General features: G+C 39.8%; 1 protein-coding gene across 5 annotated transcripts in view; it reads left to right on the top strand.

The window, feature by feature from the left end:
• The window catches only part of GLIS3 (GLIS family zinc finger 3), a 597,994-nt gene that overhangs the window by 511,790 nt on the left and 58,607 nt on the right, over positions 1 to 27,597 (top strand). For all 5 annotated transcript variants that reach the window (XM_074330482.1, XM_074330481.1, XM_019729930.2 and 2 more), the window contains one exon: positions 16,037 to 16,181. In XM_074330482.1, coding sequence (XP_074186583.1) covers positions 16,037 to 16,181 — 145 coding nt within the window. The remainder of the gene's footprint in view (positions 1 to 16,036; positions 16,182 to 27,597) is intronic.

Below are 27,597 nucleotides of genomic sequence, written 5' to 3' on the forward strand. Positions count from 1 at the left end.
AAAGACATGATTCTATACATTGTGGGTCTGTATATAATTCTGAATATTTCCATCCATGTTTGTTTCAGATTCTGTGGTCCTGTCCATGGGTAGCACCAGTTATCTCATGGTTTGATTTGGGAGTTACTCCCCTATACCTGAAATGATCTGTACCACTGGCCTGTTACAATGCTTAGAATCACTACTATTACAATCATTCTCCAGTTATGGGTTGTCTCCAGAAGATCCAGAAGATATAATTTTGTTTTGTTATATGGCAAAGACAATGCAACAGCCCCTTCACACCCATTAATTTATCAATAGAGCATCTATGTCTTGTCCTCTGTGGATATTATGAAAGGAAGGTGATTTTAATGGGAATATGGGACCGGAAGAAGTGAGAAATGATGAGTATACTTGGATCTGGAGAAGGTAGCTTCAATAGTGTCTCTGGGAAATAAAGGAATATTTTGAAACCACTGGATGACAAGGCAGAGAAAAACCAAGCGTCAGGAAGCATTAAAAAGAAAAAAAAGAAAAAATGGATGGGGTTGTGTTTTAGAAGTCACTGCACAATTTATCCTGGAGCCCATCCTGCTATTAGACTTTAAGAACAGATCTTAAAATGGAGTTTTACTATTCCATTTCCTTAGTTTTTCTTGGCTTTCTAAAGGAATATAGGAGATAATATTCTAAAATGAATGTCAGGAGAATGATTTTAAAGGAACCACTCAAACACAGTTGTGTTTGCTTACTTGTCAATGTCACTCTTTCTTTTCGACACCCAGCACAGCATCCGCTGTGTCACTCTGCACGCGGACATCTTGAGCCCTGACAGTACATGCTGTTCATGGCTGTTGGCTCTTTTGCCACAGCCCTGGGCAGATGCTGCCACCACAAAGCACCAATGATTTGGTTAGAAAGCTGTGTGATATTTACATTGATATAGTCACGTTAACTTTGTGGTGGCGAAAGCCTCAGTTTTTCATTTCCTGGCTGGTATTTGCAATGTGGAATTGCAACACTGCATTTACGTGCATTTTGCCTTTAAAATGTTCTGTGTGGTGTTGCAACATTTGAGAAATTCCCAAGGACCCTTAATCTTCCTGCAAACAGTGGTTTGTAAACTAATGACCAAACTCACTGTCTCATTGTACCTCTGCTGCATAATTCTGATTTTGCATTGTGTATCTTTAGATTGTCTCTGTACTGTCTTTTAGTTTAAATTTTACCCTTGAGGATACCAATAAAAGGATGGGAAAAAAAGATTAAAAAAAAAAAATTCCAGCTTCTTTCAGGAGCAATTGTTGACCTTAAAGCTACTTTCCCTATTATTTTCTGTGAAGTCTCATTTAAAATATTTTATTAATGCAAGAAGATTTGCATTCAGGGTTAAGGACCAGTGAACAGTAGCCATGGCAACCAGGAAGCCATTTGGGAGGAGAAAAAAATGCAGTAAAGAGTAAATGTTTTAATCCTTAACTTTAATCCCTTTACTTCCTGTTCTCAAAATGAAATATAAATCGGGCACCATGGAGTGCTGCAATTTTTCTCTGAAAGGGATGTTGGCAAAAGAGGATTAGTAATGGACAGACGTGTTTAAGGAATTTAATCACACAATTTGTTGTAAAACTTTTGAGACCATGAGTGACCAGTTCCTTTGAGTGGCGTCAATGAGAACCAAAAAAACCTACTTTGAAACTGATTAGAGAGTTGACGCAGGGGGACACCCCTGTTTTCTGTTATTGTTACATCATTTCAGCCTGTGGTAATGACATAAGAACTCAAGGAATTTGCTTGGTTCCCCAGTGGGGAGGTAAGAGAGAGACGGGGGGTGTCTCATTGGTAGAATAGAGATATTCTTTTGATCTTCCAAATACTAGGGAAAAATTAAGTTGCCTGTATTTCTTATACTACCTTTCCTTGATGTTTGATTACTATGGGAGTTTTTACAAAGATGTGTGCTTTCCATTGTTAGCAGATCTTGGGTTTCTGCTAAAAAGCATGGGCTTTTGTTTCTGTGGACAGTGAAACAGAATTCTCGGGATAGATTATGAGTTCTTAAGGTCACCACTTTTTGTTTCTAAGATTTTGTTTTACATGGAGTACTGCTGACTTGTTAATTTCTGATTAAAAGTAAAATGTCTAATTTTCTTTGTTTAAAGTCATACCAAAAATATGTCGCCAATACTGGCTTAAAATGTTGGTTGCTTGACTCTACAGCACATCTATTTTCTCTGGCTCTACTTTGGAGAATTATTGGGGAAGAAAGGGAGACAGGTCTTTTTCTGGCACTATTCCCTCCCTCAGCATAAATATAAGAATATTTCTCTGATAAATTTATTTCTAGCGGACTAAAAGGTACCAGCGCACAGGTCTCTTTGCAGAGGTCTGAAGTAGCTACAACTTGTACCAGTTTCCTGTTGTGTCAGAATGTGAAATTATTTCCAATCATAACATCTTCCAAAGTGGTGCTAATAATGATGACAGACAAGCAACATGAGGCCCAGAGCATTTGAGAGTGGAGTTAGACACCGCAGACCACTGAGTTTGGAGTTCCTTACAGACCTTGAGAGCAAAAGCATACGTGCTAAGACCTGCCAATGGCAGGACATCTGGGGAAGAAAAATAGCATCATGTTCTCCAGCTTAGAGTACAATGTGCAGCATTGACAACACCTGTTTCTGCTTCCTCATCTTGGGCTAGTGTCCTTTCTCCTCATTCTGTCAGAACCAGCAAGACTAGTGTAGTCTAGGACAGAGTACTGAGGTGTAATCTTGGCACCGTGAGTAACCAACCACCAACAGCCCTCATCATCCTTCCATGCTTCCCTTGGATTTTTGGCTTTCTAGTCTAGATTTCTGGGGTGGGTTCTTTATTTATTTCTTTTGAGATGGGATTTTTGTTCGCAGCAGGGGGTGGATGATAATAAGGAAGACAAAACAAAGTCTGTCCAAAGAAGAAATAGTAGATTGTAAAGATGAACGTGACTTTGGCAGAGATGGCATAGAATACAGGAGTCCACAGACTAGAGAAATCCAGTTCCAATCTTTGGCTTCACCCTAAACAACTTCTCTGAACCAGGCTGCCCTTCCAATGAACCAAAGAGAAGAGCTCCATTTCACCAGAGCATCAAAAGATCATATGATATATGCATTACTCTGAGACATACCATGCTCAAATGAGAGACGGGACATTACCTTCCATATAATGCTTCTATGTGTTGACAAAAATAACCTCACAGGTAAGCACTTATATTGGTGGCATTACCTCAGGGGGGAAAGGCTCTGGAGCAGTATTTAAAGCCTGTACTTGGAGCAGTGACAAGGGTAGCAGGACTACAGCTGGTCATTTATTCAACCAGGACTCAAACGATGGAGGTTCTTGTTTGGGCTCTGTAGGTTATCACAAAGGGGTGCGAGTATATCATTTCGGGCCCACTCAGCTTGAAATTTCTGTGTTCTGCTTATCAAATATATGCTAGACATTGACTCTTTAAAAAGAAGGTAGAAAATTGGATTTGTTCCCAGTCCTTCCAGATGAATGATATGAAGTATAAATGTAACAAATTAGCATTTCCTATTGGAAGGATTGCTCATTTGCACATTCCAAGAGGCAATATACAAATGCGAATAGTATTATCTAGTAAAATTTGGCATCAACGGGGACTGAATATTATAAACTCCCCAAATGTCTTTCTTTTTTTTAACTTCTGTGAAGATTTCAGTTGGCTAATTCCTGTTTTATTCTTAGTTGATTATTTCAACATACTTAAACTGCCTCATTCTCTTTTTCCTCTCATATTGCGTGAAGACATGATTTTATCTGTATTCAGGGGCTTCCCTAAAGAATAAGTATGGATTAATGAATTCTTAACAACTATTGAGTCATTTGTTATTCATTCATTTGTTCACACATTTCCCCAAACATTTATAGAGTACCTTTGGTGGGAAAAGAAGCACTGTTTTAGCTTGCATCATCAAACTGATGTGGTTTCTATTTACAAGGAGCTTTTTTGTCCTTTGTGACACATACACACACACATACTTTATAAATAAGTATCATTCAATGTAGAAAACCACAAGTACCATCAGAGTAATACAGAGAAATTGCTTTTGGAATGTTTAAAAAGGAAGAAATGACTTTGGAATGGAAAGACCTGGGAAAACTTCAATAAAGAGGTGATACTGAATTGGACCCTGGAGAATATGCAGTATGTGTTGGAGACATGCAGGGTCTGGAGCAAAGGGGAGTCCAGATGAGGGGGGGCTTGTGGCCAGAAGCACAGCATGAGACATGGATGAGAATGAACAAGGATTCTAGGGGAGAGTGTCTTGGCTCTGTGTGAGATAGAGACATGGAACATGAAGTCACACAGCTTAGGTGAGAGCCAGCCTGTTAAAGCCCGTGAGTTTGGGCTGTAGGTAATGCTTGGTGGAGAGTCACTAAAAGGCTTTAAAAGTGGGGAATGACATTGTCAGCAGTGTACTTGAGGAAAATTAAACTGACTGTTGAGTATGGGATAGATGGGAGAGCAGAAAGCAAGTGCTCTTTATTGAAATGACAGCCTTCAACTTTTAGAAGTAGGCGTTTAAAAAATTGTCCAAACACTCATGCACGGTAAAAATCAGCCTTAAATCTTTTTTAGACAATCCATTTTAATTAAATGAAAGGAAGGAAAAATTACTTCTGCAGTTAGTCTTTCCCCACATTTCCTACACTATAGCACAGGCAGGGGCTGTAGTCAGAAATCAATTCAAAAGCAGACAATAAGGAGCTGGTAAGATGGAGGAGGGAAGTAATTACTAGATAGCTGGCTGCTTTAATTAAACCTTGAGAATATTTGAATAGAAAGAAAAATGCTGCACTTGACTGGATGGGATGGAATCTGTGTGGTCACATTAGTGCAGTGAACTGGTGTCAGGAGGGATTTATGAAGTTACAATAGATGTACGCCCCTCGTCTTGCTTTGAGTAACCCCTTTACCAGACCCCAGAGGGTGAAGAAGCATATTTCTCATGGCCATGTGAAGTTCCATGTTAATATTAATACTTCTCTACTTGTCCAAAGCAATTCACCCTTTAATTTAATGTTCTGCTTTTGAGATAGTCCTCCAGATACAGACTGAATCTACCTTTAACTATGTCCACTTATGTATCATTTTCCAGTCAGAAGAAAAAAAAAGAATAATATTCTTGGTGTCAGTTTTAGAATAATACTGACTCAGGAGGAAAATGATGTTTTCACTAAGGTTAACAATACAAAAATGCAAGCTGAGTGCCTGTCTCATTTCAACATCCTTTTGAATCTCAACTCCCCAGTTCTGTCCAAGATAGCTAGGTAGTGGTACAGATTTGGTAAGTAGGACATTTAGATGAAGTATCAACATCCCCAAAGTGTTCTGAAATGTTTTATTACTGGTTTTGATTTCTAATATATTTTGGACTTTTCAAAAAGTCCACAGCTCGCAATCTTCTTCTGATGTAGAATAATTTTAAGGTGACATTTACCTTCCAAAACGGTGTTAAAGTCTTGATTAGGACACTGTTTGGCCCCAGACTGTGTTTATGAGGGTAAGCAAGAACCCAGGGTTCTAACAGGTATTACTCAGAATAATCACAATAGCTTCTGCTTCTAGAGAAGAGAAAAAAAAATGAACTATGTACTACACTAGCCACTTTCTTTAGGTTATATCATGTAATCCTGTGATAACCCCCTAGAGTTGGCATTATTATCCCCATTCTACGGAAGATGAAGCCTTTTGAGGTTAAAGAGATTCCACAGGCCACATATTAATATTGAACTTGTATCAAAAGTCCCCAAAATCTCTATTCTTTTTCCTTTGTCACATTGCTACATTATGGCATCTAAAAGGAAGCGGTCGGTTAAAAGAGAAAAATTTCTCAAAAATGGATGGGAGGAAAAAAAGAAATTAGAAGCACATGTTAGACAGTGTTCCAATGCTTTACAGTGTTACAGTGGACATTAATGAAAACGGTAGTAATAGAATAGTAATTAACATGCATTGACCGCTGACTACATACTATGTATTGGTGACAGACTTCATTATCTCATGTTATCCTTTAACAATGACCTTGTACGTTAGGTGCCATTATCCACATTGTACAAAGAACACTGAGTGAAAGGGATGCTTAAACACCTTATTCATGGTTGTCTCACATTTCCTAAATAAGGACACGAGAGCTCACATTCAGGTATTTTGTGTCTAGAGCCCACACTCTAATCTTTCGTGATCCATATTGTGGATAAGCTGTTATTTAAGTGGTTATTAATGGCTTAGTGTCAACAGGGCATGGGCTAATTTTAGAGAGAGCTCACTTTGGGGCAAAGGTTTAACATCTTTGGTGCCAGAGAATATACTCATCAAGATTGCGAATGGCGGCACCCAGGTGGGGCATGGGGTGGCCAACTTAGTGACTGAGACAAGTGAGATGCAGCCAAGAGATTCTGCACCACTAAATGGCAACGGAGCTTGAAAAAGTTATCTTCCAAATGTAAAGAACCATCAGAGATAAAGAACATCACCTATGAAACAAGATCAAGGGATTTTTACTGAATGGCAAGTTTTATTTGAGCCACACTGTCAATCCCGTGAGGGCAAGGAACTCAGTTATCTGTACACCCCTTTATCTGTGCACCCCTTTATCTGTGCACCCCTTTATCTGTGAGGCCCAGCGTAGCTTTGAGCGCATGGTAAGGGCTCCGTAAATATGTACTGAGTGAATGAATGAAGAGTAGAATATGGATTTTTAAGAGCCTATTGGGTCTTCGAGGCTGCATCGATCGAGGTAGAACGTCTAGGACAAAAGGTACGTTTGTTCTGTTATACTCCACCATGCTCAGACAGCTAGTTCACTGTATTAGTATTGAGATTTCATTGGTATGATAGCCGTTGAGGCCCAGTGTTAAGAGCAATTGAAGTGGTGAATAGAATAATATGGTACATGGGAGAGAAGGGACTGACACTCTAGTGACTTCTGTGTGTCAAGTGCTTTCTGAATCCTATCTCAGTTTTCAGAGCAACGAAGATGACTCAGTGGTTATTACCTTCATCTTACACTCAGGCAAGTGACTACACCTGCCCAGGATCACACCATAGTTGAACCACAGTTTGTCAAACTAAAAGGCCCAAGGTCCTCCTAGGTATTAAGTATCCCCTTATCGATATAAAAAACTAAAGATGTACAACCTGTAGAACAACAACTGCTAATGAAGGGCAGACAAACTAAACCACAGCCCTTTTCGGGGCTGAAATTCTATACTACTACAGCATTTTGAGGCTTCTCAAATATTAAAAGGACTATAAAGTATACTGGGAGCAGTTACTCTGTGTGGTCTGGGAGAAGAGGGGAGGAATAAATGCCAGTGGGTGCAGATGACAGTTCATCAGCAAAACTTGCTAATGATGAGACCTATTTAGCGATGAGGGCACTGAGTTGGAAGGAAATGAATTCCCTGTCATCAAAGGCATTTAGACAAAGGCTGAGCTGCCACCACGTTACGTGGTAATACTACGCAGTTCAGTGCCAGACATTTACATTTAAATTAATTAAAATTAGGTAAAATTAAAATAAAATCTTATTCCTCAGTTGTATTACCCACATTTCAAGTGCTCATTAATCACGTGTGACTATTGTCTACGAATTAGTACAGCACAGAACTTTTCCATCATGGGAGAAAGTTCTGTTGGACAGCACTTCTGTAGAGTTGGTACATGAGATATTGAACTCTAGCTCCTTTTTAGTTTGAAATTGTGTTTCTGGGAACAATGCCCATCAAGCATCATTTCTGACTGAATTAGCAGTAGTTTTGTAGTGTCTACACTGGCATTGATTTTTCATGTCTCTTATTAAGATACACCCCAGCATATGTACCGATTCAGTTATTTTTGTATGTTCATTGATCAGCTGTGGATACAATTTTTGACCTACTTGGAGTCACTGCTGACCAAATAGGTATCTCCAGTCTAGCAGGTCAGGGTGCCCAATTGGACAGTACCTCATGTTCCCAAAGAGGTTCCTTGCAATGCTGTTTTTCTGTCTTCACTCTCATTTCTGTACCTCTTTGTAAATGGGTCATTCCCAAAGGAAAACGAATTTGATAGCAGATTGTTGGAGATTAATTACTTATAATATGCCAATGCTACTTCATAAATGTCAGTGCTAAAGAACCCCCTAGAGAGAGAATTTTCAGATTCAACTGGAAATTAATCGTAATTAATATAATAGGTTAATTCATTGTAATTATTTTTAAGCCTTTTGGCAATGACTTGATTCCCTGAGATCCACATTGCTTGAAGTGTCATAGAGAATGCTTGATGAGAAAGAAGGTTCTGGTACTAAACCTTAACCCTCTGGAAAAAAATCCTACTTGTCCTTCCTTGTGGCTGAGTTTCTCCAGAACTATATTATGGTGGCATTTGATTTCTCGAGAACAAAGGAATCCCTACAAGGTGATGCATAAACATGCAGAGCTAGATAGACTGTGCTCATTGGAGGAAGGGAAAACAAAAGGCCTTTGATTGTGCCTCTTTTTCTTTGGAAGTATGTCTCACTGCAGACTAACAGAAAGCCTTTGCTCTTGGAATAAAATGTAATAGAACTGAAAATGGAAGAATCTGGGCCTTTTTCCCTTTCCTAATTATTTCCACTTGACTCACTTAATCTTGGATGATTATTCAGTCATATCTGAAATGAGAAAATGATGGGAGTAGAATTTCCGTCTCTTGTTTCGAGAGCTTATAAACATTAACAGAATAGTCTTGAACAAAAAACAAATAAAAATCACAATTGATGGTGCCTTGTTTTTCTATATTAAGAAAAATCCCTGCATTGTTACGGAAGCAGCTCAAATTTCCAAATGCAGGAAACTTGTCAGCCTTGATAGGTGATTTCATTATTAACGTTGAAAAACTCATTTGGAACAAATATTTCATAATGGGAGATTGTACAGAAGCTAAGGAGCCAATTTGTGTTCTTGCACCTGGATAGAAATTAAACCCTAAAAAGGGTCATTGAAGATCAGGATCATTAACACTCAAAGATGCACAGATTAGTTTCTGAGACTCAGAGATGTCTCATTTCTTCCTACTATGTCCATGAACCCTACTGCAGGTTTATGGATAGATGGATGCATGCAATCATAATATTAGGTTGGTGCAAAAGTAATTGCGGTTTAAAAGGTTAAAAATAATTGCAAAAACCGCAGTTACTTTTGCACCAACCTAATACTTGCTGAGAGTTAGATCAGGACTCAGTATGCAAAAAATCTTCCTGACAGTTGGAACTGTCTGAAATTGAAGCTAACTGCCAAGATGAAGAAGTAAGTTGCCCGTTGCTATAGGGAATCAAGCAAAGTCTGGGAGCCAGTTACTGGGGTTGCAGTAGGAAGGTTGTGCATAACATAAAGGTTTGGCCCCAGTGATATCGGAGGCCCCTTCGAATTCTTATTATTCTTGTAAATTATGGGTCTGTGTTTAATTTAGCCTCCACAATTACGCTTCCAGTATTATCCATGATATTCCAGAACACCCCACTTTCATTAAGCATCTAGTTCCTGTACCCCTGGCATGCGGGGGCCCCTCAGGTACTGAAGAGAAGGGAGCAGTGTGTGTTTGGGCATCCTGTGAGTGCTGCCGATTGGCTGTCTGCATTCCTGAACCAAATCAGGAATTTGGGGATGTTTACTAAGGTGGGTACTCTTGGACGCAGACTGTGAAGCAAGAATTCAGGTGTGTGTGAGCTATTGAAGTGCTCCCAGGAGAATGCAATAGAGGAATGAGGGAAGGGGAAGAAGCTAGGCAGGGGTGACCCCCCTGGGAGCACTGGAGCGCTAACTTAAATCTCAGGGTTTGTCACACTTCAAGACAAAGAAGCTCAGGTTCGTCACTCGCTCCTCTTGCAAGTGTGTGTGTGTGTGTGTGTGTGTGTGTGTGTGTGTGTGTTGGGGTCCGGGGGCTGCTAGCTGTTGGCTGTAAAGTACACAGAAGCTGGGAGAGGGGCACACCAGGGCTGGGGAAGAGGGTAGCACGGAATCACAGTGCATTCTAATAGGATCTGTATCAGTCAGGCTTTTCCAGAGAAACAGAACCCGTTGAGGAGAAAGGGAAGAAGGGAGAGAAATTGATTTCAAGGAAAGGAATTGAGTCTACACAATAGTAATGAGATGCGCTAGCACCTTTTTCAGAGAACCTGAGGAGCCTTTGCTCTTTCCCCAACTAGACCAAGATCAACTGATAGGCTTATGGCTAAAATACATTTTTTAAAAAGTCCTCAGAGGAAGGGGAAGTGTGTGAGTGTGTACGGTGTGGTGGAGGAAAGGAGAATACTGAGGTGGATTATTTCTTGAGCTGGTATAATACAACTTCAAGGAGCCTGACTTTGGATTCTGACATACTTGAACTAGCTGTGTCTTTCTAGCTTTTCGTCTCTAAGATGGAAATCACAACAGTGTGCGCCTCATAAGGTTGTTGGGAGACCCACAGTAGTGAGCACACTACAGGGATTTCATATGTATTTGTTGAACGGCAGTGCAGCCTTTAAAAGTGTATCACGGTGACTGTGCACGCCGAGCCCCTTCCTGGGGGAATTCACGTGCACCGCGCTCTTTCCTTCCCGACCCGAAATGCTCATCTTATGGCAGCGGGTTTCAAAGTGCCTTCTCACAGATCTGTATCAGGCAGGCTTTTCCAGAGAAACAGAACCAGTTGGAGGGACACTGGAGGGAGAGCAAGAGGGAGAAATTCATTGATTTCCAGGAAAGGAATTGGCTTACATGATCGTAGGGGTCAGCAAGTCAGAAATCTGTAGGGTTGGGAACTCTGGCCGGACCTGGCGCTGCAGTGTAGAGGAGGAATTTCTTCTTTTTCAGGGAAACCTCCGTGTTTTGCTCTTGAGACCTTTCACTGATTGGATGAGAACCATCCAGATTGTTGATGATAATCGTTAAAGTCAAATGGCTGTAGATGTTAACCCCCCTCTACAGAATTCTTTGAGGGCAACACCTAGTGTTTGATTGAATAATTGGGTGCTGTAGCCCAGGGGAGTTGACACACACAGGACTAACCATCAGTGTCGCCATACCTCACAGCCTGTGTGGGCTCTCAAGGAAGCGGGGTACAAAGTGCTTCTCCAGCTGTGGATAAGAATAGGGGATGAGATGAGTCTCCCAGGAAACACATGGTGGAGACCTTACAAGAGTTCTCTGTGGCATTAAGGCTAAAAGCCAAAGTGTTCATTGAGGGCTGGGGTCTTATGTGATCAGGCTCTGCCCCGACCCCACCTCTCAGCCCTCATTTCCTCCTTTCTGGGTCCCCCTCACCCTAGTCACAATGGTCTCCTTTGCAGTTCCCTCCTTCTGGGACTCTGCTTCCTCTTGATATACATTTAGCTTATTTCCTCTACTGGTCAAGTATTCGCTTGAATATCTATTCTCAACAAGGCCATAATTCTCTCCAGCGTTCCCAATCCCACCTACCTTTCTTTTCTTGTTTCCATAGTACTTACCAGCTTCTATACAATTTACTTATTTAGTTAATGTGTTTACTATTTATTCCCTCCTCTGAACATCAACTCCTCAGTGAGGATCTTTGTTTTGGTTGCTGATATATTTTAGGTCCCTTGAACAGTGCCTGGCATATGATTGAGACCCGAGAAATATTTGTTCAGTGAATGAATGAGAAGCATAGAGAAAGCCAATGCTACTCTGAAAACAGTAGGGTATGGTTAGGGTAGCTGAGTTGAACAACTCGGGGTGCCATTTACATAGATTACAACCTGAATAATCCGACACAGCAGCCCTTTAAACTAGACAAATTGTTGAGCAGTGGGTTCAAATTCCACTTCTTTCTATAAAGAGCAGTAAGGGATCCATAAAGGGCAAGTCCTTCGCTCTCTCCAAAGAGCAGGTATTAAACTGGATTGGAATTTCTAAACTTTTTGATCCCTAGGAAAGAAAATATACATCCAATTTGTTTTTAAGACATAAATTCATGTAACCGTTTATTATTATGAGATCTGAAGAGAGATTTACTAAGAAATGGTTACCTGAGGTCCATGTGTTAAACACAATTTGGTTTTTATAATTTTCTATTTCCACAAAATGTTTCCTCTCCTCATAACCAAAAAAAATCTAGCTGTCCTCATCAGGATTCTTAGAGACCAGGTTCTGAAAGTATGGTTTCCAGACAACCAGCGCCACCATGACCCCAGAACTTGTCAGAAGTGTACCCCAGTCCCACAGAATCCACAGCTCTGGGTGAGGGGCCTGCAGGTGACCCTGGTGCATTGAGACCCTTAGTGAGAGACCATCTCCCACTGAAAAATTTTCCTCTGTCTCTTTTATATTCCTAGAAGCTAAGAAGAAATATACATTATGTAATTTATTTTATTTAAATTGTTGGGTTTCTTATTCCAAATATAAAACTGTGTTTTATTGAAAAAACATCCTTCCCAGGAGATTCTGCTCTGTTCCCTCCTGCCTTACCCAGTAGATAATTCCTGCAATAGAGAATATTTAAGAGCTTGAAGTGGTCTGGAAGGCCCTTTCCTGGTCTAATAATCTGCGAGGGAGGGCAAGAGGGATACTATACTTACATATCCTTACTGCGTTTCTACGCATATGGCCCTCCTTTGGAAATTTTGCATAAGGTCCTCAAGGCTTGTTCAATTTAAGAAGCACTTTCTAGAACCGTGCCTAATCTCAGAGAAAACCAAATTAACTCTCCCCACAAAGTCGTATGGAATCACACTGTTGGAAAACATGAAAACTTGTTGAAGCTAAGGAAGAATTGCCTGCCTTTGACTCCAGGAGTAACCATGGCCGTGAAATTCCTTGGAAAGACCTCATTGGTACTGATAACTGTAAAACCCTAGAGTAGTTGGTAATAGAAAGCAGAGACACATTCATGTCCACGCCTAGTGGAACATGTGGGCCCCAGATCACATTTTAACGATGGAAGACAAATTAAAAGTGATCACCAGAACTCATTCTAGGCCTTGATATTTTTTCCAGTTTTTCTTGCGCGGTATGTGTTAGGTTAGTACCAAAATAACAAACATACTTTCCAAAGACCCTGAGAGGGCTAGGCATTAACTCAGACAGTCTTGGTCAGAGATTCCAGTGTGGCAAAACTGCGGAAATTATAATATGATTATGTGTCATTCACTCTGTGTGTTAAATGCTTCTTCCCTATACTTAGGGTCACTATGTCATTTTCATATTCTTGGACTAAGACCTGGACATATGTCTCTTTATGAAGCTTTTAGAGATCCAAGAAATACTGCTCTATAAGTGATAATTTACTGATGTCTTGTGTGTGTGTGTGTGTGTGTGTGTGTGTGTGTGTGTGTTTCTTTCTGATCAGAGTGTGGATCAGAGTCATTGGTGGTGGTGTGCTTGTAGTGTTAACAACCAGCTCTCCATGTAAAAATGCCCCAATTTGTAGCATTTGCCAATTTCCATGGTGTAAATATTCTTACCATGATCAATTTCAAGCTATCAACCTGGCATCATTGCATGGAAAGTTTGGAAATGATACACATGATTGATGCTTTTGGATTGGTACAAGCCACCTCCCATCCATCATTGGAATATAGAAAATTTGGAAAGCAGAGGAAAGACTTTTTGAAAAAAAAGCAAAGAAAAAAAAAAGCAGAGGAAGTAAATTCATGAGATTGCTGCTAGGAACAAAAATCAGTTTTAATATTGAATTACATTTTCTTAGCAGTATTTTTTTTGTGTTTTTATATACTTATTATTTTGCACATATAATTTTGTGTTTTGCTCTTATCTTCTTGAGTATGATTTTAATGGTTTGCATAATATTTTATCAAATTGATATAAGATCATTTATTAGCCCTAATTGTGAGCTATCATGGGAGCATTGGGTATAAATCTTCCTTCACATTTCTTCTGGCTATTTCCTTAAGACAGACCCTGTGATCAAATGGTTTAAATTGTGGGTCTTGAAAAAATATTTCCAGATGCCATCTAGGAAGTTTGTACCAATGTATACTCCTATCACCGGTGTTTAAGAATGCCTCTCTCCCCTTAATATCAAAAAGGGAAGGTGGTGACTAGATACTGTGGCATTAGATACTTTAACAAAAGTGATTGTTCTTTTCAGATTTTAAAAGAAATATATACTCATTACTATTTTAGGGGGAAAAAAACCCAGAAAAGTGTAAAGATGAAAATAAAATAATTCCACCAACCAGAGATAAGCATTTATAAGCTTTTTTGTGTTACCTAAGTTTTATCCTAACTTTATGAAATGTGTTATAAAACATGAAACTATGATCTGAACTTTATGTAATAAAGTATTTATATGTGCAAAAAAAAAAAAAAAAGGAATGCCTCTCTCACTGTAACTTCACTACCATTATTTTTTAGAGGTTTTGATAATTGATAAGTTTTAAAGAAAAGCTGTGACATTGCATTTCTTCGCAAGTCTGCCGAGCACTTTCATGTTTATTGTCATTTCTATTTCCCCTTTTTAAAATCTTGTGTTCGTTTCATATCAAGGACTGCATGGTGAAGCAATTGTTGCCCAGGGGATTCTGCTGTGTGCCTCCCCATCTCAACTGTTAGATAATTCCTGGACCAGGGAATGTTTAAGAGCCTTGAATGTTCTGGAAGGTCCTTTCTTGGTCATCTGATTGCGGGGGGAGAGGGAAAGACGGACACTAGATCTGCACCCTCTCTGGAGTGGTGTCCATCTCTGGTTTCATCTTCTATTCCTCTTCTTTAGGCCCCAGGCTGACACCACTCCAGCCTCACTAGTCCTCAGATAGTCCAGGCACACCACAAGGCAGGCAGGTTCTTCCCCCAGGGATCTGCAGGGCTCACTCCCTCACTTCTTTCAAGGCTTTTTACAAGTGCCATCTCCAAGAGGTTTTCCCTGATCCCCTCTCTAAAATTACCATCCTTCACCCCTCACTCACTGTCTTCCTTCTCTTCATCACTCTTCTCCATAGCATTTTTGCCCATCTGGTACTGTATATATTTTATTTGTTCATCTGCTTCCCCTCTAGAATATAAGTTCCATAATACAGTATTCCTAGAGTCTAGAGGAGTGTCTGACACTCAATAAATACTTGTTGGATGAGTAAGTGTACACTAGCCCTATATCTAAAGGTTTAGTTTTGTCTTGATAAAGACAATATCAACTTATAAGCTCCCTTTAAACACTGGAGATAATAACTATTTGCAATATCTGTAACAAATAGATTTCTAGATTTTTAAGGTGTTATGTTTTTATATAAGCAGAAGGTAAGTATTTTTAGGTAACTAAATCTTGCATTGTGATTTTTTTCCATTTGAATTACACTTACAAAATTCTTTTTCATAAAGAGATTAGGTAACTTTTCATCTAGACTTTTTTGTAATGGTTTTATGACTTGATTTATTTTTTTTACAAGTAACTCTTTAATAAATAATTTGTTTTGTTTTGATAAAGATCTAAATTGGTTGGTTTGTTTCCATGTAACCTACTGTTGGGGATCTGTTTCTGCTAATGATACTAGCTTTTCTTTTAATCGTGCTCCATAATATTTTAAAATTTAACTGGTGTATTTTCCCCTCATGTAAAATCTATAGCTGTCAAATATCAATGGACATTTCTTAATTATCTCTACGCTATTTTCACAGTAGTATCGCTGTATTTTAAAAGCACTTTCCAATCTAGACTACATATTCTAGAGTTTGTTTTTGTTATCACTACAAGTTCTGATAAGATACAGAGCAAATAAAAGGAAATTTAATAGAAGTTGGTTTCTCAGAAGTCGAAATATCAAGGACTAAAGTCAAATCCACTTCTAGCCACATTTTTCCTGAAACACCTGCCAGGTGTTAATTCGGATTGGAAAACTGACCCCTGTGTTGACTCTGTTAATCCCAGTGTTTCTAACCTATAGTTGTTGCTTGGTAAATATTTGTGGATTGAATTGCATTGAACCTTAGGGCATGATGCCTTTCCAGGAAAGTATTCCAAGGGACAGCTTTCTTTTTCCATCTGTCTTCTGTTTTCTCCTCTTAGTTGCGGTCCAGTGCAGAACTCCACCCTGACCTGCTCACGGATTGCCTCACCGTGCAACCGCTGCAGCCGGCTACTTCCCCACGAGACGCTGCTGCAGATGGGGCCGTGGGATGCTCCCCTGGGCCTGGGCCTGACCTCTATCCAGGTAATGACAGCAAAGGCAGACCCCACCACAGCAACTAATCTTCTGTAGGCCCTTCACCCTAGTTAAAGGGAACGCTTGCATGAGAAAAATTATCCCAAGATCACCTTTATTTCGCTTTATCAATGGCCTGCCCATTGTTACCCTCGTACCTCCCCATCTGAATTCTGAATTGGGTTTGGGAGCAGACTGGTTTTCTTCTCATAAAGAAACAAAGTAAAATAATGCATTAGCTCTTTTTTTGTTCTGGATTTCTGCCAAAAGTTTAGTGCACCCAACCCTCCCAGGTATCTTAAATTTATTAACCTGATTTAGACTCAAAGGAAATGCTTCCCTTTTGAGCAGGTAACAGGCTGCATGTGGATTTCTTAATGGAACAGTCATTGTCTTGTTTGCATTTTAAAAGGAAGCCCCAGGTTTCTAAGAAAAATGTCACACCAGTAAACCAACTTGTAAGAATGTTCATTATTGTTTGTTAACAATAATTGAGGGAGGCAGGATGGAATGGCACTAGTAGTCCCGCTTCCTGGGTTTGAATAATAGATGACTCTGTACTGGGAAATTTTCACGTGTGTAGTGAATAATAAGAAAGGATTAATATGCAATAAGGAAGTTTTGGGTTTTGTTTTTTTTCATTTACTTTCTTAGCTTGGATTTTTGTGCATTTTCCACTCATAATGGTGAGGTACTTGTGCAAATATAATTAGTTACCATCCTCACATTTGGAAAGCTCTTAGTGTCATGCTATGAATATGAAAGCAAAAGTCCCATTAGCTCCACATTCCAGACAATGGGAATTTTCTATTTTCTGTGGATTGCAAATCCCATTCCCACCCCCATCTGATTCCAGAGCCAGGTTTTGGCAGCAGGCTGGTTTGTGTTTTTTTTCCCCCTTTAAAAAGTACTAATAAACCATAAAGAATTAAGAATTCACTGATGCATAACAGTGGAATAGGGAAAGACATGCTTGTGTAACTTTTTAAACTTAGCAGTTCTCAGTTGATCCAAATGCAGGAGAAAGGGCATTAAGCAAATACGGTATTTCAGGAAAGGTCAGTCATCAAAACTTCCTTCATGTTGTCACAGTGTCCCTGGCCCTTTATCAGTTGCTCTGGCTGCTTACTCTTGGAGATAACAAAGCCCCTCTGCTATTTTAGACCCTAGGAAATGAGATTAAAACTTATTTGAATGGCTGACCAAATCTTACAGAGGTTCCAGATACAGGTCCATATATACACATGCAATACGCCAAGTACACTGTTATCAGCACACATAAATATTTTGTATTAGATATATACGTGAAAAAGCGTAATTAGCTTTTGTTTGTTTATATGCCTGTTTGATTTGCCAAATGTTTGATATGTGAACATTTATTTTAGCACATTAAATTAACAATCAGTTTAAAAGTGCCTGAATAACTTCTTCAATTCATAAATCCCTGATTTCTTCAGTTCATAAATCCCTGATTTTACCAAAGACCTGGTACACAAGTGTTAAGAGTCAAAGCTAACCAGAATCAGTTGAAAAATAACCCAACATCCAATGTATTTTCTGGTGATGATCTAGTCTTGTTCATTTACATCTCTTGGAAATGGATTTGGGAAGCCATGATACCTCTGTCTATCAAAACGTTAGTTCCTTTGCTATATGTAGTGTACATATGTTACACTACTTAGGAGTCACATTCGTCTTGGTGTGCGCTTTTTGTTTGTTTGATAGTGTTTTTAGTTTTTAAAAAGTTTAGTTTGAAATGGCTTTGTTATCCCAAACAATTCCTATTTTTATTCCTGATACTTTTCTACATTTGATCTTCAAAAAGATTTCAATCTCTTAGCTTTGAGCCTCCAGCTAATGCAAGTGAGCTGCCATAGTGGGCAAGAGGCCTAAGTTGCCACAGTATCAGCAGAGCATCTTTAAATTGGTTTGAATTTCCTGAGACTATCGGAACCTTTCAAACAGGCAAGTGGCCATCTTCCTTAACTTTGTTCCTGGAATTTTACTTCTTGAGTTAGCTTATAGCTATGAAGGTTTATCTTCCCTACTTCTTTCTTTATTCCTGCTTCCTTCAGGTTCTATTTTATTTTCTTTGTTCTTGCTTTTATTTTTTTAATTGATTATGCCTTCTGTTTTGCTGAGTAAGCAACAAACCCCAAACAGAACAAGGCAGGAAGAAAAACTGGAAAACAAAAAATGTAAGCCTCCCTTTTAAAGTTCTAAAAGCGCACTTGCCAGGAGTACATGTTCACCTCAGTTTCAAACCTATGCTAAAAGACCGTGGAAAGAAGCCAAACAGTGAAAAATGCCAAAGGAAAAGGAAACTTTATCAATTAGTTAAATGTAAAATCTTAAGTGTTAAGGCAATTTGACAATGATTAAGACTTGGCTAAATGGCAAAAGTACTTGGAGTCATTCCCTTTACATTCTGCTACACACAATTGAGAAAATATTTGTTTAATGATTGTCAAGCACTTAGACTTTTAGGTGTTAGTAAATTGATTTATCATAAAAAATATTTTGATGGAGACCTGTTCGGTATGTGTGGGCATAGGATCAGAACTACTTTAGCATGAGCACCATGATTTTCTTAGAAGCCACCAGGATCGTGGGCTTCCTGGTTTGAAGAAGCCATGGTTTTGAAATGGAAGTTTTTAGTGGGCAGTAGACAATGATTTGTAAGATTACAAGAGGGGGATAGTTTGGAGAGCATTAAGATGAACAGGGAAGATGGCAGTTCTGACACATAAAATTCTTGCAAATCTCCTCTGTGTTGGCTTCCTTTATTGAAATAAACTTTTCAGTTGATATGATGGAGTTTGATTGTAAAGGATTATCCAAAAAGACTTATCTTAGGGGAAGAAAATAATGCCCCATGTTAAAGCAGCCAAATGTTACTTGAGGCCATGCTGACGATTTTAAAAGTGAGGTGTTTACTAATCCACTATTTGGAAATCCCGGGGCTCCCCAGGTCTGCTCGTCAACTGACCTGAAAGCAGTTTTGTTATCTAACGGGAAGGCGGGACGCTGATGAGCAATTCTCAACAATGGCTCACTTATATTTTCTGCCCTTTTGTGCAGAAGTTCTGTACTCCAGAGAGATAATGCGACAGGCCAACCTGCGTACTTAGGTGATTTCTCGGATAATCTGAGGGAGAAGTATTTCATAGCCGGTAGATCAGGTGTGAATGCCACTTTTGAAGTTTAGTACCTGTGTCTATTGTCTCGTCAGCTCCCTTGATGAACTACAGAAGCCAATAAACCTATGGTTAGTGAGTCTGCAATATCACGGACAGCCTGGATCAGTGTCTGGTCTTAACAGAGTCCATTCACCCACAAAGAATGCTCTATGGAAGATCTGTCCCAGGAGAGATCACCAAAATTATGGTTCCCTCCAAACTGAAACTGTACTACAGATTCAATTAAACATGACTCTTGCCAATGGTGTTAGCCATGAAGACATCACAGAGGCCAGTGTGGCTGAGATGTTGAGTCCCACAGAAACTACCCACCAAGTGAAGAGCTAATGCAGCTAAAACAAGGAAATCTGCAAGAATGAGGGAATTTTATTGATACCACTTCTATAGGGTTATAAAGTAATTATGTTTTGGAGCTGGTGACTTATCCCAATTTTGAATGTAACCTCAGATTTTTCCGGAAAAAGAGTAAGTGTTATGTTCAGATGTTCAAGGGAATTGTAGATGGAAAATCCTTTTTTTAGAGCAGGAATTTTTGAAGTCATATGTTGTCATTCCCTTGCCTTCACCCTCATTACTGGGAAATGAAGCCTTCTCTCTTACAATAGCATCACTTTTTGTAATAAATAGCACCATATTAAATTCATACAGGATTTAACATTCTTTGTGAAGTAGTTAATGTTTCATTTTAATGTAATTTTATGGTATATTTTTTAATACATTTTCTACATTCTTGAGTATATTTGCTATCTTGGGACAGCTTGCAGAGTTGTAGGGGTTAGAAATAATTTTTATTTGAAAGTGCCTCATATAGTCTACTCTCAAAACGTCGTTGTGAATTTAGGGACTTTATTAGAAGGTTCTAAATTGGCACACAAATTTCCCAATAGATTAAACTTTATAGGAAAATTGTGAAGATCAAATAACATGATCTATATAAATGTCCTTAAAAAGGCATAGAGCATTATAAAAAATGCAATAGTTGTTACTTGCATTTACCTTCAAAACCTCGGCTTTGCTTGGATTTCACCCGAGGTGAAAAAGGGACAGAACCACTTGAAATTGATGGTGGACAGAAGGAGGTAGAGACTGGGGTTAGGGAAGCCATTTAAAGGGAAACATTGGGCAACAATATCTTTGGCATGTCTCTTCTGATGTTGCCTTGAAACGCTGTAAAACTCTTGTATTGTTCTTGTATTGCATCTGTACCTCATCCACCAAGTTGGACTGGAGAATCAATGAGAGTAGGAGCAAGCCGGATTCTACTCTGTTGTATAAACTGATCATTTAACCTATAGATTTAGCCCTCCCTGGCCCTGAGCCAATCCTTTAGTGGCATTACATCACCTGGAAGACCTGTGAAAATATGGATTGCTGGTGCCCACCCCCAGATTTTCTGATTCAGACGGTCTGAGTGAGTCCCAAAACTTTGAATTTCTACCAGCTGTTTCTAACTAGTTCTCAGGTGTCACTAGGAGCTGCTGTTCAAGGGACCACACTTGGAAAGCCACCACTAGGGTCATAAAATGTGGGAATGTGACTTCTACCAAAATGTGATCTAAATTTTGACTGGTGGGAGTTACAGTAAGAATTGCCCCTAATTAGCTAGTGGTAGGAATCCTTCCACAATATATATGTACATGAAATCACCACAATGTATGCTTTAGATATCTTCAATTGTTTATGTCAATTACACCTCACTGAAAGTGGAATTTTAAGAAAAAGAATTTAAAAATTGGAGCAAAATTTTTATGTGAAAACATTGTGATAGAAGTCTATCCACGAGACAATTTAATGATGTGGCTGATATGCTGTATATTTACAATGATAAATAGAATAATTCTGCTCTGGTACTTACAATTAAATAATTAACAAAAATAATAAAGCTGAATCAAATAGTAAAGAAGAAAAGAAGATTTGCGCTGTAGTATATATCATTTCTCACTGCAGAAAACCTATAGATAAATATTAAGAGTGTCTGCCCACCAGTTTTATAATGGCACTGCTCATATTTTGATTAAGAGTTAGATCTTACAACCACCCAACTGAAGAAAATTAAAATTCCGATTCCCAGCCAGCCCAGGGCACATTTGTATGTATGCAGCCAATGTTAATGACTTTTTATGTTTGCAGGCTGCTTAATTTGGTGCTTCAATTTTCCATATCCACATATCCCCTTGTATTCATGTTAGTTTTCACGCAAGATTAAGCTGAATTATTCAGTTTTACAATATGTACAAGTTTTGCTGTAAAAATATTTTTGTGGGTGAGTGAAAACAATTCCACAACTCCCAAGGAGGAGAGGAAGGCAATGAAGCTGGGCGATTGTAGCTTTGTTACCGTTGGGCAAAGTCTTGCTTGTCTTCATACTATTATTTCTCCTCTTCCTCATCTTACGTTATTTTGCTGGTATTCACATGGGGGTGTGAGAAGGAAAGATTGGATCTACTTTGACGTGTACTCCAAACAGGTCTTAGGAAACATGGTGGCAACAGAGAATTCAGGATAGAATTTCTGGAATGAGGAGCTAATCATATTTTTTTGTGATTAGGAAGTTATGGGCCAAAGTTCTGACTTGCTGCTTCAACTGAGTTACCTTCCAAGGGAAGCGAGAAATAAGTAGTTGTGTCTCTTTCATGTGAAGAATAAAGAAAAAAGGAAAGTGGGCATTTTCAGGGTGTTTGTAGTCCTGGGGAAAGTTCATTTTTTATGCTTGTATGAGCACTGAAAATACATGTTAAGGATAGTATAAAACTCTAATGTGAGGGACATTACTGAATTAGCTTGGATATTACTTGTTATGTTGTACTATTAACTGTAATGAGAGAGTACGTTTTCAGGCACTGAATAAAGAGGGCATTTTGGAATTGGCTTATTCTGGGAGACCAATAGCACTCTTCTCTGAGCATTGGCTTTTAGACTGTCTTCCTCAACATTGTCAAAGAATGACCTGCTCCGTCAACTGCTCTGGCCATGACCCTGGCCATGTGTGGCCCTGTTAACACTGCTTTGACAGCAGCAGCCGTTGATTCAACAGAAGTTACAGCTGCTTGCTTGGCATCTTAGTTTTCCTACCTGAATTTTGAGGCTGCTTTCGCCTCACTTTCATGGCACCCTTTGTACTTGCTACCTGGGCTTTTGCTTCTGGACTCCAGTCCTGTTCTTTCAGTGGATTGAGCTGTTCAAGTCTGGCTTCTGCTCTAGCCACAAGCTCTGATTTCAGAACTGTGTCTCACCCTAGAGGTCTGTTAACACCTAACTACACCGTACGAAGTCACACATGTATCATCTTCATTGGAACCTTTCCCTGGGGGTTTAGTAAAAGTCCTATTTCCACCTTCTAGGAGAGGTGGCAGAAAGTGCACTACTAGCTATTGAAAAGGGGATAAACTCTCGTCAGTATGCATAGAAAAAAGCATAGGATGCTTATCGAGTTTTCTGAGAAATGGATGCGCTTCATGGAAAATGCAATGCATTGTATCCTGAGATACAGTGTTCCTTCCCCAGGAGCTTTTGTGATTGTAAAGGAATGATCTCGGGTCCATAGTTAGGAAGTATACTAAGGCAGCTTGGGGTTATATCTATACAAAAGTAATCTTTCATTTAGTGTCTCTGTTCTTATGACATATTATTGGCCATGTTTTGTACAATCCCTCTTGACCATCTGCGTAGCCAATCTATGCTCAAAGGGAACATTTACAAATGGAAAAGTTACTCCTTCCTCTAACTCACATTTATTCCCCGCTTCCTGAGATCAGTTGCTGGATGAAATGACACACAGACACAAAGTCCTTAGAACAATGCTTAGCACATAGTAAGTGTTCAGCCTCTATGAGCTATTATTGTTGTTGCTTTTATCCAAATACATGTTACAGTTCTTTAAAGCAGCTAGGGAACAGGTACCACAAATTATAGTCGTTCCCACTTAACCACAGTTTTGCTTTCTGCCATTTCAGTTACCTGTGGTCAATGGCAGTCTGAAAATACTAAATGAAAAATTCCACAAATAAACAATTTATTAAGTTTGAAATTCTGCACCATTCTCAGTAGTATGATGAAAATCGCACTGTCCCCCTCCATCCCACCCAGGATGTGAATCATCCCTTTTTCCAGTGTGTTTGTGCGCCACTTCTGGCTCTTTACTTACTAGATGTTTAGTTTGTGGCAATACTGACTCCCGAGGACTGTTGTAAAGATTAAGTGGCATCACATTGAAGAAGTCAGTACACTCGCCGCAGCTGGCAGATGCCCCATAGATGCTCCTTTCATTTTTTCCCCTCCCTCTTTGCTTAAAAGCTTAGAGAATCACTCATGAACCAAGTCCATGCCTGTGACAGGTTACTAGGACCTTTTCTCTCCAGTCCTTTTAGTCCAGGGTGCTACTCCATACTTGGAGTTCAGAAGGAGCTGTCCTGAGTTACAGTGTTCCTTCCAAGAGGAATTCAGGTCAAGATGAGGACTCAGAACTCCCATATTCGAGACCTGTTTTCAGATCTGAAAATGAAACCTTTTTCCGTGGCCATGAAGAGTTGACGTATACTTAGGCTGGTCACGCAGATTGCCAGCGTGCCTGCTTGACAAATGTGCTTCCTACCAGGGATGAGTCTGTGAGGGTGAGGTAGGGAGAGGAAAGAAGAAGGAGGATTAATGGCTTCGGCCAGCACAGCAGTACGGACATTGTCGTGGCCTTGCTGAGGCCTCGCTGTCCCTCCTGATGTCATTCTGTAACTAGACTCTTCTAGGCCATGTCATTTATCTCAAAATATACTCCAAGGTGTCAGGAAAACTTGACTATTTGCTTACCTCAAACTTAGTTGCCGTGTTTCAGAAACAGTCCCCTTTTCATGATCGTTCTTAATAGTTAACATGCAACAGATAATTTATTACACCCTGGGCCACCTCTGGCCTGCCTGCTTCCTGTTTTTGCATGGCCTGAGAGGATGGCGTTAAGATTTTTAAAGGTAAAATGTAAAAAAGACTATTAGGCTTTAGGTAAGAACTGTTTGCTCAAAGAATTGAGGACATTGCCTCTTGCCTGCGAAGCCTAAAATATTAATTATCTGGCCCTTTACAGAGAAGGTCTCCTGACCACTGGGACATTTGTCAGTGACTCAGTGAAACCAAGGAAGCTTATGGCTTGCACATATTGGATCAAATTGTGTTTTAAAAGTCTGTCAGTACAGGTTGGTTGTTTTTTTGTGGTTGTTGTTGGTTTGGTTCCCCTCAATATTTTAGATTTAGCAAATACTTTAGTAATCTTCCAGCCCATTGGTTTTCAGAGACTTTTATATAAAGCCCACTGTTGAAAACAGGTGACGTTGAAACGGTCCATACCACTTGGACTCCAGATCATTGGCCAGCACTGCTAGTCCTCCCTGGGGCATTCCACGGAATCTCAAATGTAGTGGATCTCAAATGGAATTACTACAGGTTAAAATCATCACACTGCAAGCAGCCATCTGCAGAAGCAGCCTGGGCCATGGTGGGAAGGGCGTAAGCTCTGACCGATGTGGTTTCCCCGTAGGAAGAAGCTGCCAGAAGACAGACATGACTTGGTCCTAGTTAAGATGAGCCCAGGGCTGGCAGAGAGGTCAGAGGGAGGAGCCCCCATTTTATTCCCCCAGGTCTATTTGTCCTAAAAAGAGAGAGAATCTCAGACCCTTGAAAATCAAGGATTATGGTTTCTAAAATCTGGGTGTCTTGTAGAGATAAAAATGAATGCCCAGGAGTAAAACAAAACGTTGAAACACCGAACTTTAGGAACCCATTTGATCACATTCTAACAGGAAAGATGCTTAGTTCCTCAAAGTACACTTGCTGCCAGCAACAAGGATGCTTGAAATTTATGTAACTGAAGACTGACCCGTATTCTAAGACAGAGAAAAGACTTCAAATAAAAATTCCTTGAGAAAGGTTGTGTAGGGACATAAATTCATGATAACACGTGAGTGACTTATCAGAGTTTATCTTGAGAGTAAGCAACTACCGTGTTTAACTGAAAATAAGACCTAACCAGAAAATAGCCCTAGCATGATTTTTCAGTATGACATCCCCTGAACATAAGCCCTAACGCGTCTTTTGGAGCAAAACTTAACATAAGACCCGGTCTGATTTTCGGGGAAACACAGTAGGAGGTAACCCTGACCACCTGAAGGCAAAATGGAAAGAGCGTCTACTTTGTGGGCAAAGTGTGAAAACAGAGAAAGGGGATTCTCTTGAGTCACAACAAAACCAATTCCATCATCTGTGCAGTTTTGCCCAGGGATCGTGATAATCGCAGACTTTGGTTCCCTGTTCTAGCCAAGATCCCCAGAATGGCTGGTGCTGCTCATTTTACAGAGCCAGAAAGGGAGAGATTTCTTGAGCAGAGTGCAGAGTTGGTAGATCAGCCCTTGAGTTGTCTAGAAGAATATAGCATTGAAAATTGGATTGGCTGTCTGTGCTAAAAATCTGTTTCCAAGAAGCGTTCACTGTGAAATGTTTTGAGAAGTCACCTGAAGTAGAATGGGTGGGGTTGCCTCCTTAGTGTCTGAAAAGGAGGAAACATTTTTTTCCGGTAAGTATGGAACAGGTGGGAGATAGCTAAGGGATGAATAATGAGGAGTTCGAGAACTGAATATTTTTTACTAAAACTTTGGCTTTGTTGCCAAGTCGGACTTCATTTATAAAGAAAGAGATGAGGAGCATTCCTGTGAGAGCTTTCAGGAATGGGTGGCCAGGTCTGCTCCCACTTTCTTCTTTCTTGACGCTCTCCTACGCTGCCCCAAATGCAAGATATCGTGACATAGAGGCAATCCTGAATTTCTCATAGGGTAGTCTGAGTTGTTGGCTTGTTCAAATTATTTTACTGACATTCTGTCTTACTAACTCTTTGTGAGTGAGTAGATAGGTTGCGAGGCAAAGGGAAGAAAGATAAGGTGTGAGATTTGAGGCTAGATTGCCATGCATTGTCTGGAAAGACACGAGAGGGCTGCATGAAATGTTGGTCCCGGAGAAGTTGAGAGAGCTGCCAGATGATGCCATTCTACTTGTAACAAAATGTCTTTGTTCTGAAATGCAGATGTTTCAGGAGCTTTTCCTAACCTGAAGTTAATTATGTCTGTTATTTCAGAACATTTGATGGTAACCGTTGGCGTTTACGTGGATATCTTTAGCCATTACCTTCTAGTTGCAGCAGCGTATTGCAGAAAGGCATATAAGTATGTATCCCCCTTCAGACACCAGTAACTTCTTCCCTGGCTATAAATCCAGCTGCATGTTATGGAAATGTAATTGGGCAGCCTACATAGAAGTTTGGAGCTCATATGGGAATATCTATTTGTAAGAGAACCTGAATATTCATGTAACTGTGCAGACATCAATAAATTCTCATTTTACCTTATTTATTTCTGTTCCCCAGTGAACAGCAGGGCTCTTAAGCTCAAAGTTAATAGGCATGTTCTTCAGAGATGTACCCTCTCTTACCTTAATAGAACATCTCCCTCACACATTTATTTATCAGTTGCTAGGTAGCTCACCCATCAGGTGACACGAGTATGTTTTCTTTGTCTTAGTGCAGTGGTGACAGTTACCATTGTTTGCCATCAATTAGCTTGGGGTAGCATGTCAGGGATGTACAGGTGGTGTCGTTTTAGTCTGACAGCCACCCAATCGGTTGAGGAGGGATTGTTTCATTATCCTCTTATCAGGGCTGCTGGATAATGATACTCTACACCGCAAAGTAGGAGGGGAAAAAAGACAGGCAGAGAAAATAGATTTTTAGGGATTGGCAATATTAAAATTATTCATGCCTCAAGGAGAAGGGAAAGATTAGAGAAATGACTGTGCAAACCCTTAAGAAGCTACTTTTCCCTAATACAGGTGGAATGTGGAATGATGCCCTTCCTGCTGGAGAGAGAAGGGAAGGGGCGAAAATGCCCAGACATGAGGAGGAAAGAAAAAGGAAAACTAGCCCCTTTTTTTTCATAGGCAACAAGGCAAGGGTTAGCTGAGACACCTCCCATTCACCAATTAACCTCCGTATCAAATGCAGCCTTCCAAGTGATCCTGACAGGGGCTTGTCCTTGTTAGAAAACTCGCTCTGGTTGGTTTGTGAATTTCGGTCCCATGAGAGCGTTTTCCACTGAATGGACAGTGCAATTAAATTGCTCCAGGGTGAAATACAAAGAACTGCAGAAGGTGTTGGGGCCTAAATTTTCACTCTTGGGGACCAAAACTCCAGTCACTCC

This window comes from Rhinolophus sinicus, linkage group LG04 (assembly GCF_036562045.2).
Source record: "Rhinolophus sinicus isolate RSC01 linkage group LG04, ASM3656204v1, whole genome shotgun sequence".
Classification (NCBI taxonomy): domain Eukaryota; kingdom Metazoa; phylum Chordata; class Mammalia; order Chiroptera; family Rhinolophidae; genus Rhinolophus; species Rhinolophus sinicus.